This window comes from Scardinius erythrophthalmus, assembly GCF_964197995.2.
Source record: "Scardinius erythrophthalmus genome assembly, chromosome: 17".
Lineage (NCBI taxonomy): Eukaryota > Metazoa > Chordata > Actinopteri > Cypriniformes > Leuciscidae > Scardinius > Scardinius erythrophthalmus.
The window spans coordinates 5,156,125-5,167,465 of NC_138237.1; the positions used below are offsets into that span (position 1 = coordinate 5,156,125).

An 11,341-nucleotide genomic window follows, 5' to 3' on the forward strand; every position below is an offset into this window, starting at 1 on the left:
ACTGCAGTTTTTTTCTATTTTTTTTAATAAGATGAAGTCTATATAACTCCTTAACTGGCAACTGAAAATACAGTAGTAGATTAGAGTTACATAATGTAGTTCTAAACAAATTCTACAGAATTAAACTGTGGCATTTACTGGAAATCACTGAACTGTGTTCATCTGTGCAACAGAAGTTGATGGACCGACCTCCTGCTGTTCTTCCACACTGTGGGGGCGGGGGCGGGGGGGGGGGGGGATAAGAATACCTGTTTATACTTAGATTTAAACTTAGATTATCCACATAAAAATTTGAAAAAATCTGAATGTGTCGATTGTTTGATGTGTAGACACATAATATTAACATTACCTCTGTAGGCCTCTCTGTGGCAGCAGAAACTCTTTATCCCCATGTGATGAGCATTTGGTTGAGGACACTTTATAACACTATTTGTCATAATTTCTGGTGTATTGAGTGGCGACTTACGACTGCCTGGGGTTCTGTTGGGACAGGAGGCTCCAAAAGACAGATATTACCATCAGAATCTGTTAGGACCAACAAAAAACCCAACCCAAAGAAAAATAAATGGAAATATCAAAAATAGCCTATATAAAAAAAAACACATATGTAAACCTCTTACATTTTATGAGGCCCTTGGATCTTTGGGACTGGCTCTGAAGTCCGTCCAGGAATTCCCTCAGCCGTAAATGCTGCTGCACTGCTGGACACTGAATGCTTTAGTTATTTAATATGTCAAATGTTTGTAAAGTCTGGTAGCCTTCACCCATGATATGCTCAAGCCTTACTTGACTGAATTATGTTTTTATATTTAATTTTCAGCTGCTGCCATGGTCTTTTAATGCCTGCAGGATTGCTCCACATGAAAATTTAAATTAGGTTGAATAACACTGTTCTTCCAGTTTCACCTCTGATATTATAACAGTTGGGTAAGTTACTCTAAAATAGTTATCAATGTTATCTTCAACAATGTAATTAGATTAATGTAATAATTTCTATCTTTAGAAAGCTTTGGTCTACTTATTACTAATTACTAAATCCCATGTCAACCTCAACCACTTGAACAATACAAGGAGAGACAAGAAACAGCACTTTTAATGCTTTCAAATAAACAATATACAATTGCATGAACTATTCTTGATTTGACCAAAGTGTGTAGAGGGAGAAGGTTACATTAAAAATATACCTTTTAAAAATGTATGTAAATCCACTATTGTTTTATACAGAATTGTTCTCTATAGTCTATGCAGTAGCCTATTTAATGTAATTACATCAGATTTTATTTTAAATTACAGAATAATTAAGAGTTATCCCTTTAATTAAACCACAATATTTAGATTACTTGGTAATTAATTACACCCAACACTGTATAACAGTAATTCCTCTTTTTGTCTGGCGCTGTTGCCATGGTGACTCGTAATATCTGCGCTCCATTGATAATGGCTTTTTATAGTTGTGGTGCACGCGCTTAACTCAGAATCAGTCAACTCAGAGCTGATTGAACTAACTCATTTCAGCTGTTCTGTAACCAAAAACTCAGAGTTTCCCATCTCAGGGTAAGTCAACTCAGAGTTGGTTGAACCTCCTTATTGAAACAGGCCCCTGGACTAGAACAGAAAATAGAAGAAATTGTGACTATATTGTATTTCAATACATCGTCAATCTTGACAATTAATTGAAACTAGTTTGCACATAATATAACATATAGTTTAAAGTTCAATCTAAGAATAATAAGATCTATTGACCTTCAGAACAGATTTGATGTATCTACAGCCTAATACAACACTGTAGGGCTGTTTTATGATTATTTATTTTATTTAATGAGCTGATGACATCACTTACTGCAAAACATTTTTAAGTCAAGTCAAGTTTATTTATATAGCGCTTTTCACAACACAGGTTGTATCAAAGCAGCTTCACAGTAATAAATTAGAACAATACATCAATGTTTGTTTCTAGTGGAACGTCTACGTTCGGTAATGCTGATCAATAGTATCGTTGATTGATTAATTTAATTAAATATCCCCAAATATCCCCAAAATAAAAAAAATATTTTAAACAAAAAACATCCCCAAATAAAAAAATATTTTAAACAAAAAACATTTAGCAATAATGACTTTGAAAAAGATGAACATCTTTTTGTTTAGACATAAATAAAAAAACAGACAATAATAATCTCACCATGGTTTACCTGAACAACTTTAGAAGTATTTTAATGCAAAACAAGTGTTTGAAGTTCAGTAAAGTTGAATCATATCAATATAAATCATGTAACAGCGGTTGAGAAAAGAGAAGGGCGACACTTGATCAAACTATCACCAGATTCACACTTCACTACTAATTTAACCCTTAGATGTAATCACTCTATTAAAACTATTTGAAAACTATTTATAAGTACAATATTTGTTAATGATGGACGTGAATGTGAACTTTGCTCACTTAGACGAGACGACTTCGGGCAATGCTTTCTCTCATGATACCGTAGACTAGATGATTCGGTAAAACTCATTCCACATGAAGAACACTTGTACGGTTTCTCTCCAGTGTGAACTCTCTGGTGTGATTTTAAGTGGGTGGATGTAGTGAAGGTCTTCCCACAGTCAGAGCACACATAAGGTCTCACACCAGTGTGAATACTCTCATGCCCTTTTAAAATCTGCAGTCGTGAAAAACTCTTTCCACAAAAAGAACAACTGTGAGGCTTCACACCAGTATGAACTTTAAGGTGTCGTCTTAAGTCTGATTCCACAACAAATGTTTTCTCACACTGATCACAGCTGAATGATCTCACTACAGAGTGACGGCGCTGATGATATTTGAGAGTGCTTTTGGATCTGAAACTGTTTCCACACTGAGAGCATGTGAATGGTCTTTCTCCAGTGTGAATTCTCATGTGTCTCTTAAGTTGTGATTTATATATGAAACTCTTTCCACACTGACAGCAGGTGAAAGATCCTTTGACTCCAGATTTTCCAGCTTGTTTTTGTGTGAAATTCTCTTCAGTCTTTGAAACGACTGCATTTCCATCTTCAGTTTTGAAATGATGGTGTTTGTCTTCATTCACTTCCATCAGGTCTAACATAAACATTAAATTCAATTTAAAAATAAAACATGAGAAACATCTTTCTTTCCTTATTTAGCACAAAGTTTACTACTGAGTCTACTAGTATCTAAATTTAGATGTAAAGTTAAATGTTAGTTCTCGTCTAAATGTTCCTCATCAGTGATTAAAGAGAATGAAGGAAAACACCAACCTATTTGTTCCTCTGTATCTTCATCTTTTATTCTGCAGGGTTCTTCCTTAATCTCCATCTTTACAATAGTATGTCCGTAGTTTCTCCTGGAGTAATTCCTCCTGCTTGCTTCTTCTTCTCCTGTGGGAAGATGGGAATATTCCCAGCATTTAAACTCTCATGAACGGCTGTGGGAGCTTCACTGACTGAAGGAGTGAATTGTGGTCGTTGTTGCTCATTTAGCAGATGATCATCACACTTACAATCACTCGCAATTATTCAGGTGCAAATGTTTGATCAAATAGTCGTTTACAAACAATTCCATGTTTTTTTTTAGTTTCAATAAGAAACTTCAACCAACTCTGAGGTAAAACTTGAACTCTGAGTAGATTTACAATGTTTCAAAATATGATCTTTTTGTTTAACTAGACGTAAAAAAAGACAATAACCTCACCACGTTTTACCTGAAATACTTTAGAAATATTTTAATGCAAAACAAGTGTTTGAAGTTCAGTAAATTTGAATAATTTTATTATAAATCATGTTATAGCGGCTGAGAAAAGAGAAAGGCAACACTTGATCAAACTATCACCAGATTCACACTTCACTACTTATTTAAAGGAACCGTATGTAAGATTGTGGCCAAAACTAGTACTGCAATCACTTTTAAATTACTGTAGGGCGGTGTAACTCTGTTACCTTAAATTATACGTTTATCTCTGTAAAGCTGCTTTGAAACAATATACATTGTTAAAAGCGCTATGTAAATGAAGATGACTTGACAAGGAGCTTCCAATGGCAACTGACGAGTCCTACACAGTAAGTTTTATTTCGGACTTTGTCACAACGTATTTCGGATTCATTACGAGGTCTTTTAGGTTTCGTAACAGACATTTTTTATCCGACACGTTTGTAGCTGCAGCTGTGGTAACTAGAGCAGAGCTGGCAACCCGGATGGCGAAACACTACTGACTTCATGATTGGTAGATAGCTGGAGGGTGGAGCATCAGGCCAAAACACAACATGACAACATCAACATCAGTTGAGGGCTGCAACTTCACTTTTAAATGACAATATCCTGGCCGGACTACTGTTGTCAGTGATAGAAGTATCTGAAATGAACATGATTTCTTAATGTCTAGTGACATATAAGGGGCATTTTATGATTAATTGAAATACATTTCTTACATACGGTTCCTTTAACCCTTTGATGTAATCACTCTATTAAAACAATCTGAATGTCAAATTATTTGTAAGTACAAAATTTGTAAATCATGGATGTGAATGTGAACTTTGCTCACTTAGACAAGACGACTTCGGGCAATGCTTTCTCTCATGGGTCTGTAGACTAGATGATTGGGTGAAACTCTTCCCACATGAAGAGCACTTGAAAGGTTTCTCTCCAGTATGAACCGTCTGGTGTCTTTTTAAGCGGCTGTGTGTAGTGAAGGTCTTCTTACAGTCAAAGCACACATAAGGTCTCTCACCAGTATGAGTTCTCTGGTGTGTTTTTAAGGCACTGGATTCAGTGAAGCTCTTACCACAGTCAAAGCACATATAAGGTTTCTTACCATGAATACTCTCATGATCTTTCAGGGTTCCTGACCGAGAGAAACTCTTTCCACAGTGTGAACACTTGTACGGTTTCTCTCCAGTGTGAATTCTCTGGTGTGTTTTTAAGTCACTGGATATAGTGAAGCTCTTCCCACAGTCAAAGCACACATAAGGTCTCACACCAGTATGAAATCTCTCATGAGCTTTTAAATACTTCTGTAGTGAAAAACCCTTTCCACAAAAAGAACAAACATGAGGCTTCACACCAGTATGAACTTTAAGGTGTTGTCTTAAGTTTGATTCCACAACAAATGTTTTCTCACACTGATCACAGCTGAATGATCTCACTCCAGAGTGACGGCGCAGATGCTCTTCGAGAGAGCCTTTGGATCTGAAACTCTTTCCACACTGAGAGCATGTGAACGGTTTTTCTCCAGTGTGAATTCTCATGTGTATTATAAGGTGTCCTTTTTGACTGAAACTCTTTCCACACTCAGAGCAGGTGAGAGATCCTTTGACTCCAGATTTTCCAGCTTGTTTTTGTGTGACACACTTTGATGTCTGTGAAATGACTGTGTTTCCATCTTCATTTGTGAAATTGTGAGGATTTTGAAACTGATGTTGATGTTGTTTGTCTTCATTCACTTCCATCAAATCTAAAATAAACATAAAATTGTCAAAATTCAAGTAAAGAATGAGAACAATCTATATACTAGGTGTCACAATTAAGCAAAACATTTTGTCCCCTTTTCAGTTTTCATCTTAAAGGTCCCATGACATGCTATTTTTTGTAGGCTTTAATATAGGCCTTAGTGGTCCCTAGTACTGTATCTGAAATCTCTTTTCAAAAATTCAGTCTCAGTGCAGAATTATAGCCACTATAAGCCAGTCCCAGAATGAGCTTCCTTCAGACAGGCCGTTTCGGTGTCTGTAGCTTTAAATACTAATAAGGAGGAGAAAGGCGGCGCAAGGTGGAGGGTGGGTGTGGCCTTGACCATCTGCGGCAACGGTAGACCATGCATGTTTACATTGGATATATTGCGATGGCACGGAGACACGCAGTCGTTCAAGCATTTCAGTTTGACCCAGAATCTGATCCGGATGGAGAAGCAACAACTCAGCGGTTCCAGCAGGACATTTCCGAATGGTTAGTTTAAAATATCTGTATATGTCTGGATACGGTACTTTATTCGGATGGTTTACAGTTATTATCATGTAGCTAACGCTAACCTACTGTTGCCTTTTCATGAGAGATCTGTAACATCTGTAATTTATCTTATTACAATTACATCATCAAGCTCTGCGATCTTGAAATGCGGATATCGCGCGCGCCGTATAACCAACAGGAAAACGGTTATCCAAATAACAAAGAAGTGTACAACACTCGCGTTACAGTGTGTGTATTCACACACATAAACTGCATGGCTGCATAGCTAATGTGACAGCCACATTCTACTTGTAACAGTCTAGGCAAACATAAACAGTAAAGCAACACACTTATATATCATTAGTTGACTTACTGTTCCGAGGTGTGTAGCTGAGCCAAAGAGAGTGATCCAGACTTTAGTTTCAGACGTTCAGCAAGCCCAGCTCTGTATTAACCCTTCGGTGTTCATTTGTACATCCAATTATTGAGCAAGTGTTATGCTTCGCTCGCTCAAAAGCCATGATATCTCTCGTGGACAAACTAAAATCGCGCGCGCGTGTTCCTACTTCCTTCCTAGCTCATTTTCTCATGGGCGAGAAATATTCTCTGGGCGGGCAAAGCAGAGACAGGGGAGGTAACATTCCTCCTTATAACGTCACAAGGAGGAGATTCAAGATCAGCGCGATTGAGCGTCCATTTTCTCAAAGGCAGAGAAAGATAGCAAAAGCTCGATTTACACCGATTGAAATTTCTAGAAACTTGGGGACCATATACAGGCTAGGGGAACTCATATTAATGTTAAAAAACCTCAGAAAGTGAAAATTTCATGTCATGGGACCTTTAATGTTCCTCATCAGTCATTAAAGAGAATAAAGGAAAACACCAACCTATTTGTTCCTCTGTATATTCTTCTTTTATTCTGCAGGGTTCTTCCTTAATCTCCATCTTTACAATAGTATGTCAGTAGTTTCTCCTGGAGTAATTCCTCCTGCATGCTTCTCATTCTCCTGTGGGAAGATGGGAATATTCCCCAGCATTTAAACTCTCCTGAACAGCTGTGGGAGCTTCACTGACTCTACGACGAAGGCATAACAGCACTTAACTCTTCGGCATCGGGGCCGTGTTTCCACAACGGTGGCAGCTGTGGAGATCGCGAAATCCAATTCCGTCAGAATCCCGGTTTCGTTTTGGATCCTCACCGGCTTCGAGCAAACGTGCTCGTCAGATCGCCGCCCGGGCGCATTTACTGGGTGCCGTCTTCTCCCCCGAATCTGCTGTTCAATTCTGCGGACAACCTCGGACATATAAGGCCCTCCCGCCCGACGTACGTACCAAATAGCCAACCTAGATTCTTCCCGCCGAATACCTGAAGCTATTTTTGTCTCATAGATCGCTAGATTGACAACTGTTTACATATTGAGACAGGGGCAGCCATTTTGACTCTAGGTGTTACATTAAAAAACATTCCCCGGCGTGTGCGTTCCTCCCCCAATGAATATAGTCACACCGTGACATTAAAGGAGTAGTTCACGTTTAAATGAAAATTCTGTAATCATATACTCACCCTCATGTTGTTTCAAACCTGTATGAATTTCTTTCTTCTGCTGACAGAAAGGAAGATATTTAGAAGAATATCAGTAACCAGGCAGTTTCTGGGCCCCATTGACTTCCATAGTATATTTTTTTCCTACTATGGAAGTCAATGGGACCCAGAAACTGCCTGGTTACTGATATTCTTCTAAATATCTTCCTTTCTGTTCAGCAGAAGAAAGAAATTCATACAGGTTTGAAACAACAGGAGGGTGAGTATATGATGACAGAATTTTCATTTAAAAGTGAACTACTCTTTTAACACATCACCTCAAATTTTGCCCATACTAGGGGTTGCACGACTACTGATTTCAGCTAGTCGATTTCTTATCAAAACAATACTCGAGTTACTCGACTACTCGTGTTTCATGCTACTGTAAATGAAAAGACATGAAATAGCTAGATCTTATCAATAAACATTATTAATTCATAGCCTAATGCAACAATTACATAAGTAAACTCTCAAAACATTATAATTATGACATTTCATTTTAAAATTTTCATGTAACAGTCTAAAGCCAAATAAATAGCCATTCTTGCCTTTCATTTCAGACGGGGCCGTTCACATATCGCGTCTTTTCCGCGCTCAAGGTCGACATTTCAAATGTAGGCGCGCAGCGAGCGCGCTCATAATGGAAGCAACGTGGTGCGCTAGTTTTTCCAGGCGGGTTTTTCCTTCTCATCTCCAGAAATATATCTAGTAGTAAAGCTAATGCAAGGGCTAGAAATCAATTAATCCTTTGCTGATACTTCTTCGTCGTCATCATGGAGAGCGCAGTTCATGGTTGATTGCATAGCAACGTCAGACGCAATGGGAGCGCAAGCGCTTGTAGGAGATAGCGGCAGGGCCGCGCTTTCCGCACGTTTTTAGACGCAATATGTGAACGGCCTCTTGCAGAGTTGGCCAATTACTATATTTTTGTCATGCTTGATGAAATACTTCCACACATCTGACGTGTGGTGTCTGTTGGTGATGTTCGCCATTTTTAATTCATTTATGGTTAATGGACGCTCGAGTAGTCGATTGTTTCCGACAGCGTCGACTAGTGGTTGAAGTAGTCGATCTATCGACTACTCGACTAGTCTATGCAAGCCCTAGCCCATACTGTACTGTACCACCTGGACTAGAACAGAAAATAGAATAGATTGTGACTATATTGTATTTCAATACATCGTCAATCTTGACAATTAATTGAAACTAGTTTGCACATAATATATCGTAATATAACATTTAGTTTAAAGTTCAATGTAACAATATTAACTAAACTTTAAAAAAGGATGTATGAAATAATGATACGATGTTAGGTTAATTGTTCCCAGAATGTTTTACAGGAGAGACAGAGATTTGTTTAAATATTTTCTTTAAACCAACTCAAAAAAATGACAAACAAATAATGAATTTATCTTCGTAAAAGCAGTGTAATTATCAGAAATGAGCTCTATTTCAGCATATCCAACATGAACATATTTCTATATTTACTTTCACAACACAGACGGTAAAAAGATGGACAGCGCGTCTCTGCTTAGAAAAATGAAGCCAAAGTTAACAGTCATTGTAGATTACGTCGTTCAGAGTCAGCGCAGTTTCACAGCCTCGTTCTGTTTATAATCACGCTTTTGCAAACAATTCTGACACAAACTTACAGGGAAAATGTTTTTAAATTAAGACTGAAAGAGATGTCAAAGTTTAATAGTGGAGATGTTGCAGTAACTAATGGTTTAGCTTACAAAAATACGTGATCTCAGCAGCGCTGTATATAGACCTTATTCACAGCAGCGCCATCTTTGATTTTAAACAGGAATAAAAGCGAGGCTGTGAAGGATAGACATTCATCTCTTCAGTGTGTTGTACTTTTATATAATATGAATCTAATTTAAGCTAAACCACTGGCTTCCTGTCTGTTTCAGGATTGATTTTAAGATTTTATTGCATGTTTTTAAGATTTTGAATGGGTTGGCGCATCTTCTTATTTATCAGAACTTTTACACGTTCGCACTCCACTCAAAGCACTGAGATCGTCCAATCAGATGTTCCTCGGTTTTCCGAGAAAAAATAAAGGTGACCGAGCCTTCTCAGTGGCTGGTCCTAATCTCTGGAATAGTCCACCGGTTCATATAAGAACAGCTCGGACTGCTGAGATTTTAAGACATTGTTTAAGACCAGCTGTATCGCTTAGCTTTCATTTGTGTGTATATTGACATTGTTAAGCACGTTGGTCGACTGGTTGTTTTTAAATCTGCTGTACAAATAAATTTGAACTTGAACTTAATGCGTTTTGGATTGTTCTGCTAATGAAACACTTCAAAACATCTTTGAGAAGTTTCAATAGTCACAAAACTTCCAGACAACAAGAGTTGTGGATAATTATTAGTGATCTAGGAGCTTTATTCAGCTTTTTACAGCAGATGTCTCACAGCCTTTCCCGTCACAGCGCTGCTCTGAATAAGATCTACTGACCTTCAGGACAGATTTGATGTATCTACAGCCTAATACAACACTGTAGGGCTGTTTTATGATTATTTATTTTATTTAATGAGCTGATGACATCACCTACTGCAAAAAAAAATTTGAACAAAAAAACATGTTCAATAATGACTTTGAAAAAGATGAACATCTTTTTATCTAGACATAAAAAAAAACAGACAATAATAATCTCACCACAGTTCACCTGAAAAACTAGAAGTATTTTAATGCAAAACAAGAGTTTGAAGTTCAGTAAAGTTGAATCATATCATTATAAATCATGTTACAGCGGTTGAGAAAAGAGAAGGGCAACACTTGATCAAACTATCACCAGATTCACACTTCGCTACTAATTTAACCCTTAGATTAAATCACTCCATTAAAACAATCTGAATGTCAATTTATTTGTAAGTACATTATTTGTAAAATCATAGACGTGAATGTAAACTTTGCTCACTTAGACGACTTCGGGCAATGCTTTTTCTCATGAGTCTGTAGAGTAGATAATTGGGTGAAACTCTTCCCACAGTGTGAGCACTTGTACGGTTTCTCTCCAGTGTGAATTCTCTGGTGTGTTTTTAAGGCACTGGATGTAGTAAAGGTTTTCCCACTCCAGCGTGACGGAGCAGATGATCTTTGAGAGAGCTTTCCTGAGTGAAACTCTTTCCACACTGAGAGCATGTGAACGGTTTTTCTCCAGTGTGAATTCTTATGTGTCTCTTAAGTTGTGATTTATATATGAAACTCTTTCCACACTGACAGCAGGTGAAAGATCCTTTGACTCCAGATTTCCCAGCTTGTTTTTGTGTGAAATTCTCTTCAGTCTTTAAAACGACTGCATTTCCATCTTCAGTTTTGAAATGATGGTGTTTGTCTTCATTCACTTCCATCAGGTCTAAAATAAACATATTAAATTAAATTTAAAAATAAAGCATGAGAAACATCTTTCTTTCCTTATTTAGCACAAGTTTACTACTGAATCTACTAGTATCTAATTTTAGATGTAAAGTTAAATGTTAGTTTTCATCTTAATGTTCCCCATTAGCCATTAAAGGGGTGGTTGATTGCTATTTCACTTTTTTCATTTTAAATACTGTGTAATGTTGCTGTTGGTGCATGAACAGTATCTGCAAAGTTGCTGCGCTGAAAGTTCAACGTAAGCAGAGATATTGTCTTTTAAAAATCAGGAAGTTTAATGCCTACAAAAACGACTCGAATGGGACTACAACGAGATACTTCCCGGGTTTTATACGTAACTAACCCATACATTTACATCAACCCTCCCTCCGGAACATGTTCTGCTGTCGAAGAGGAGGAGTTATAGTGGAGAGCTGTAGCTGTCAGGTCTTCTGTGT

At 37.5% G+C, this 11,341-nt stretch overlaps 1 protein-coding gene across 2 annotated transcripts; it reads right to left on the reverse strand.

Moving 5' to 3' along the window:
- Positions 1–1,854: 1,854 nt before the first annotated feature.
- Positions 1,855–7,402, reverse strand: LOC308705130 (uncharacterized protein). 2 transcript variants are annotated; one of them, XM_081389995.1, is made up of 5 exons: positions 7,036–7,402; positions 6,820–6,939; positions 4,533–5,441; positions 3,253–3,372; positions 1,855–3,073 (listed from the first exon to the last, which is right to left on the reverse strand). In XM_081389995.1, exons 2-5 carry the CDS (start codon positions 6,875–6,877, stop codon positions 2,358–2,360), a joined length of 1,803 nt encoding a protein of 600 aa, XP_081246121.1. In that variant the 5' UTR covers positions 6,878–6,939; positions 7,036–7,402; the 3' UTR covers positions 1,855–2,357. The 2 variants fall into 2 exon arrangements, with proteins under 2 accessions (XP_081246121.1, XP_081246120.1); XM_081389994.1 differs by having other exon boundaries at positions 6,820–7,402.
- Between the last annotated feature and the right edge of the window lie 3,939 nt (positions 7,403–11,341).

Bases quoted from the DNA above. Each gene is read 5' to 3' on its own strand.
- LOC308705130 (XM_081389995.1), bottom strand. From the start codon at position 6,877: ATGGAGATTAAGGAAGAACCCTGCAGAATAAAAGAAGAATATACAGAG. The intron at 5,442-6,819 runs GTTGGTGTTTTC...TGTTTATTTTAG, and splicing joins ATATACAGAGGAACAAATAG to ATTTGATGGAAGTGAATGAA. The intron at 3,074-3,252 runs GTTGGTGTTTTC...TGTTTATGTTAG, and splicing joins AGATACAGAGGAACAAATAG to ACCTGATGGAAGTGAATGAA.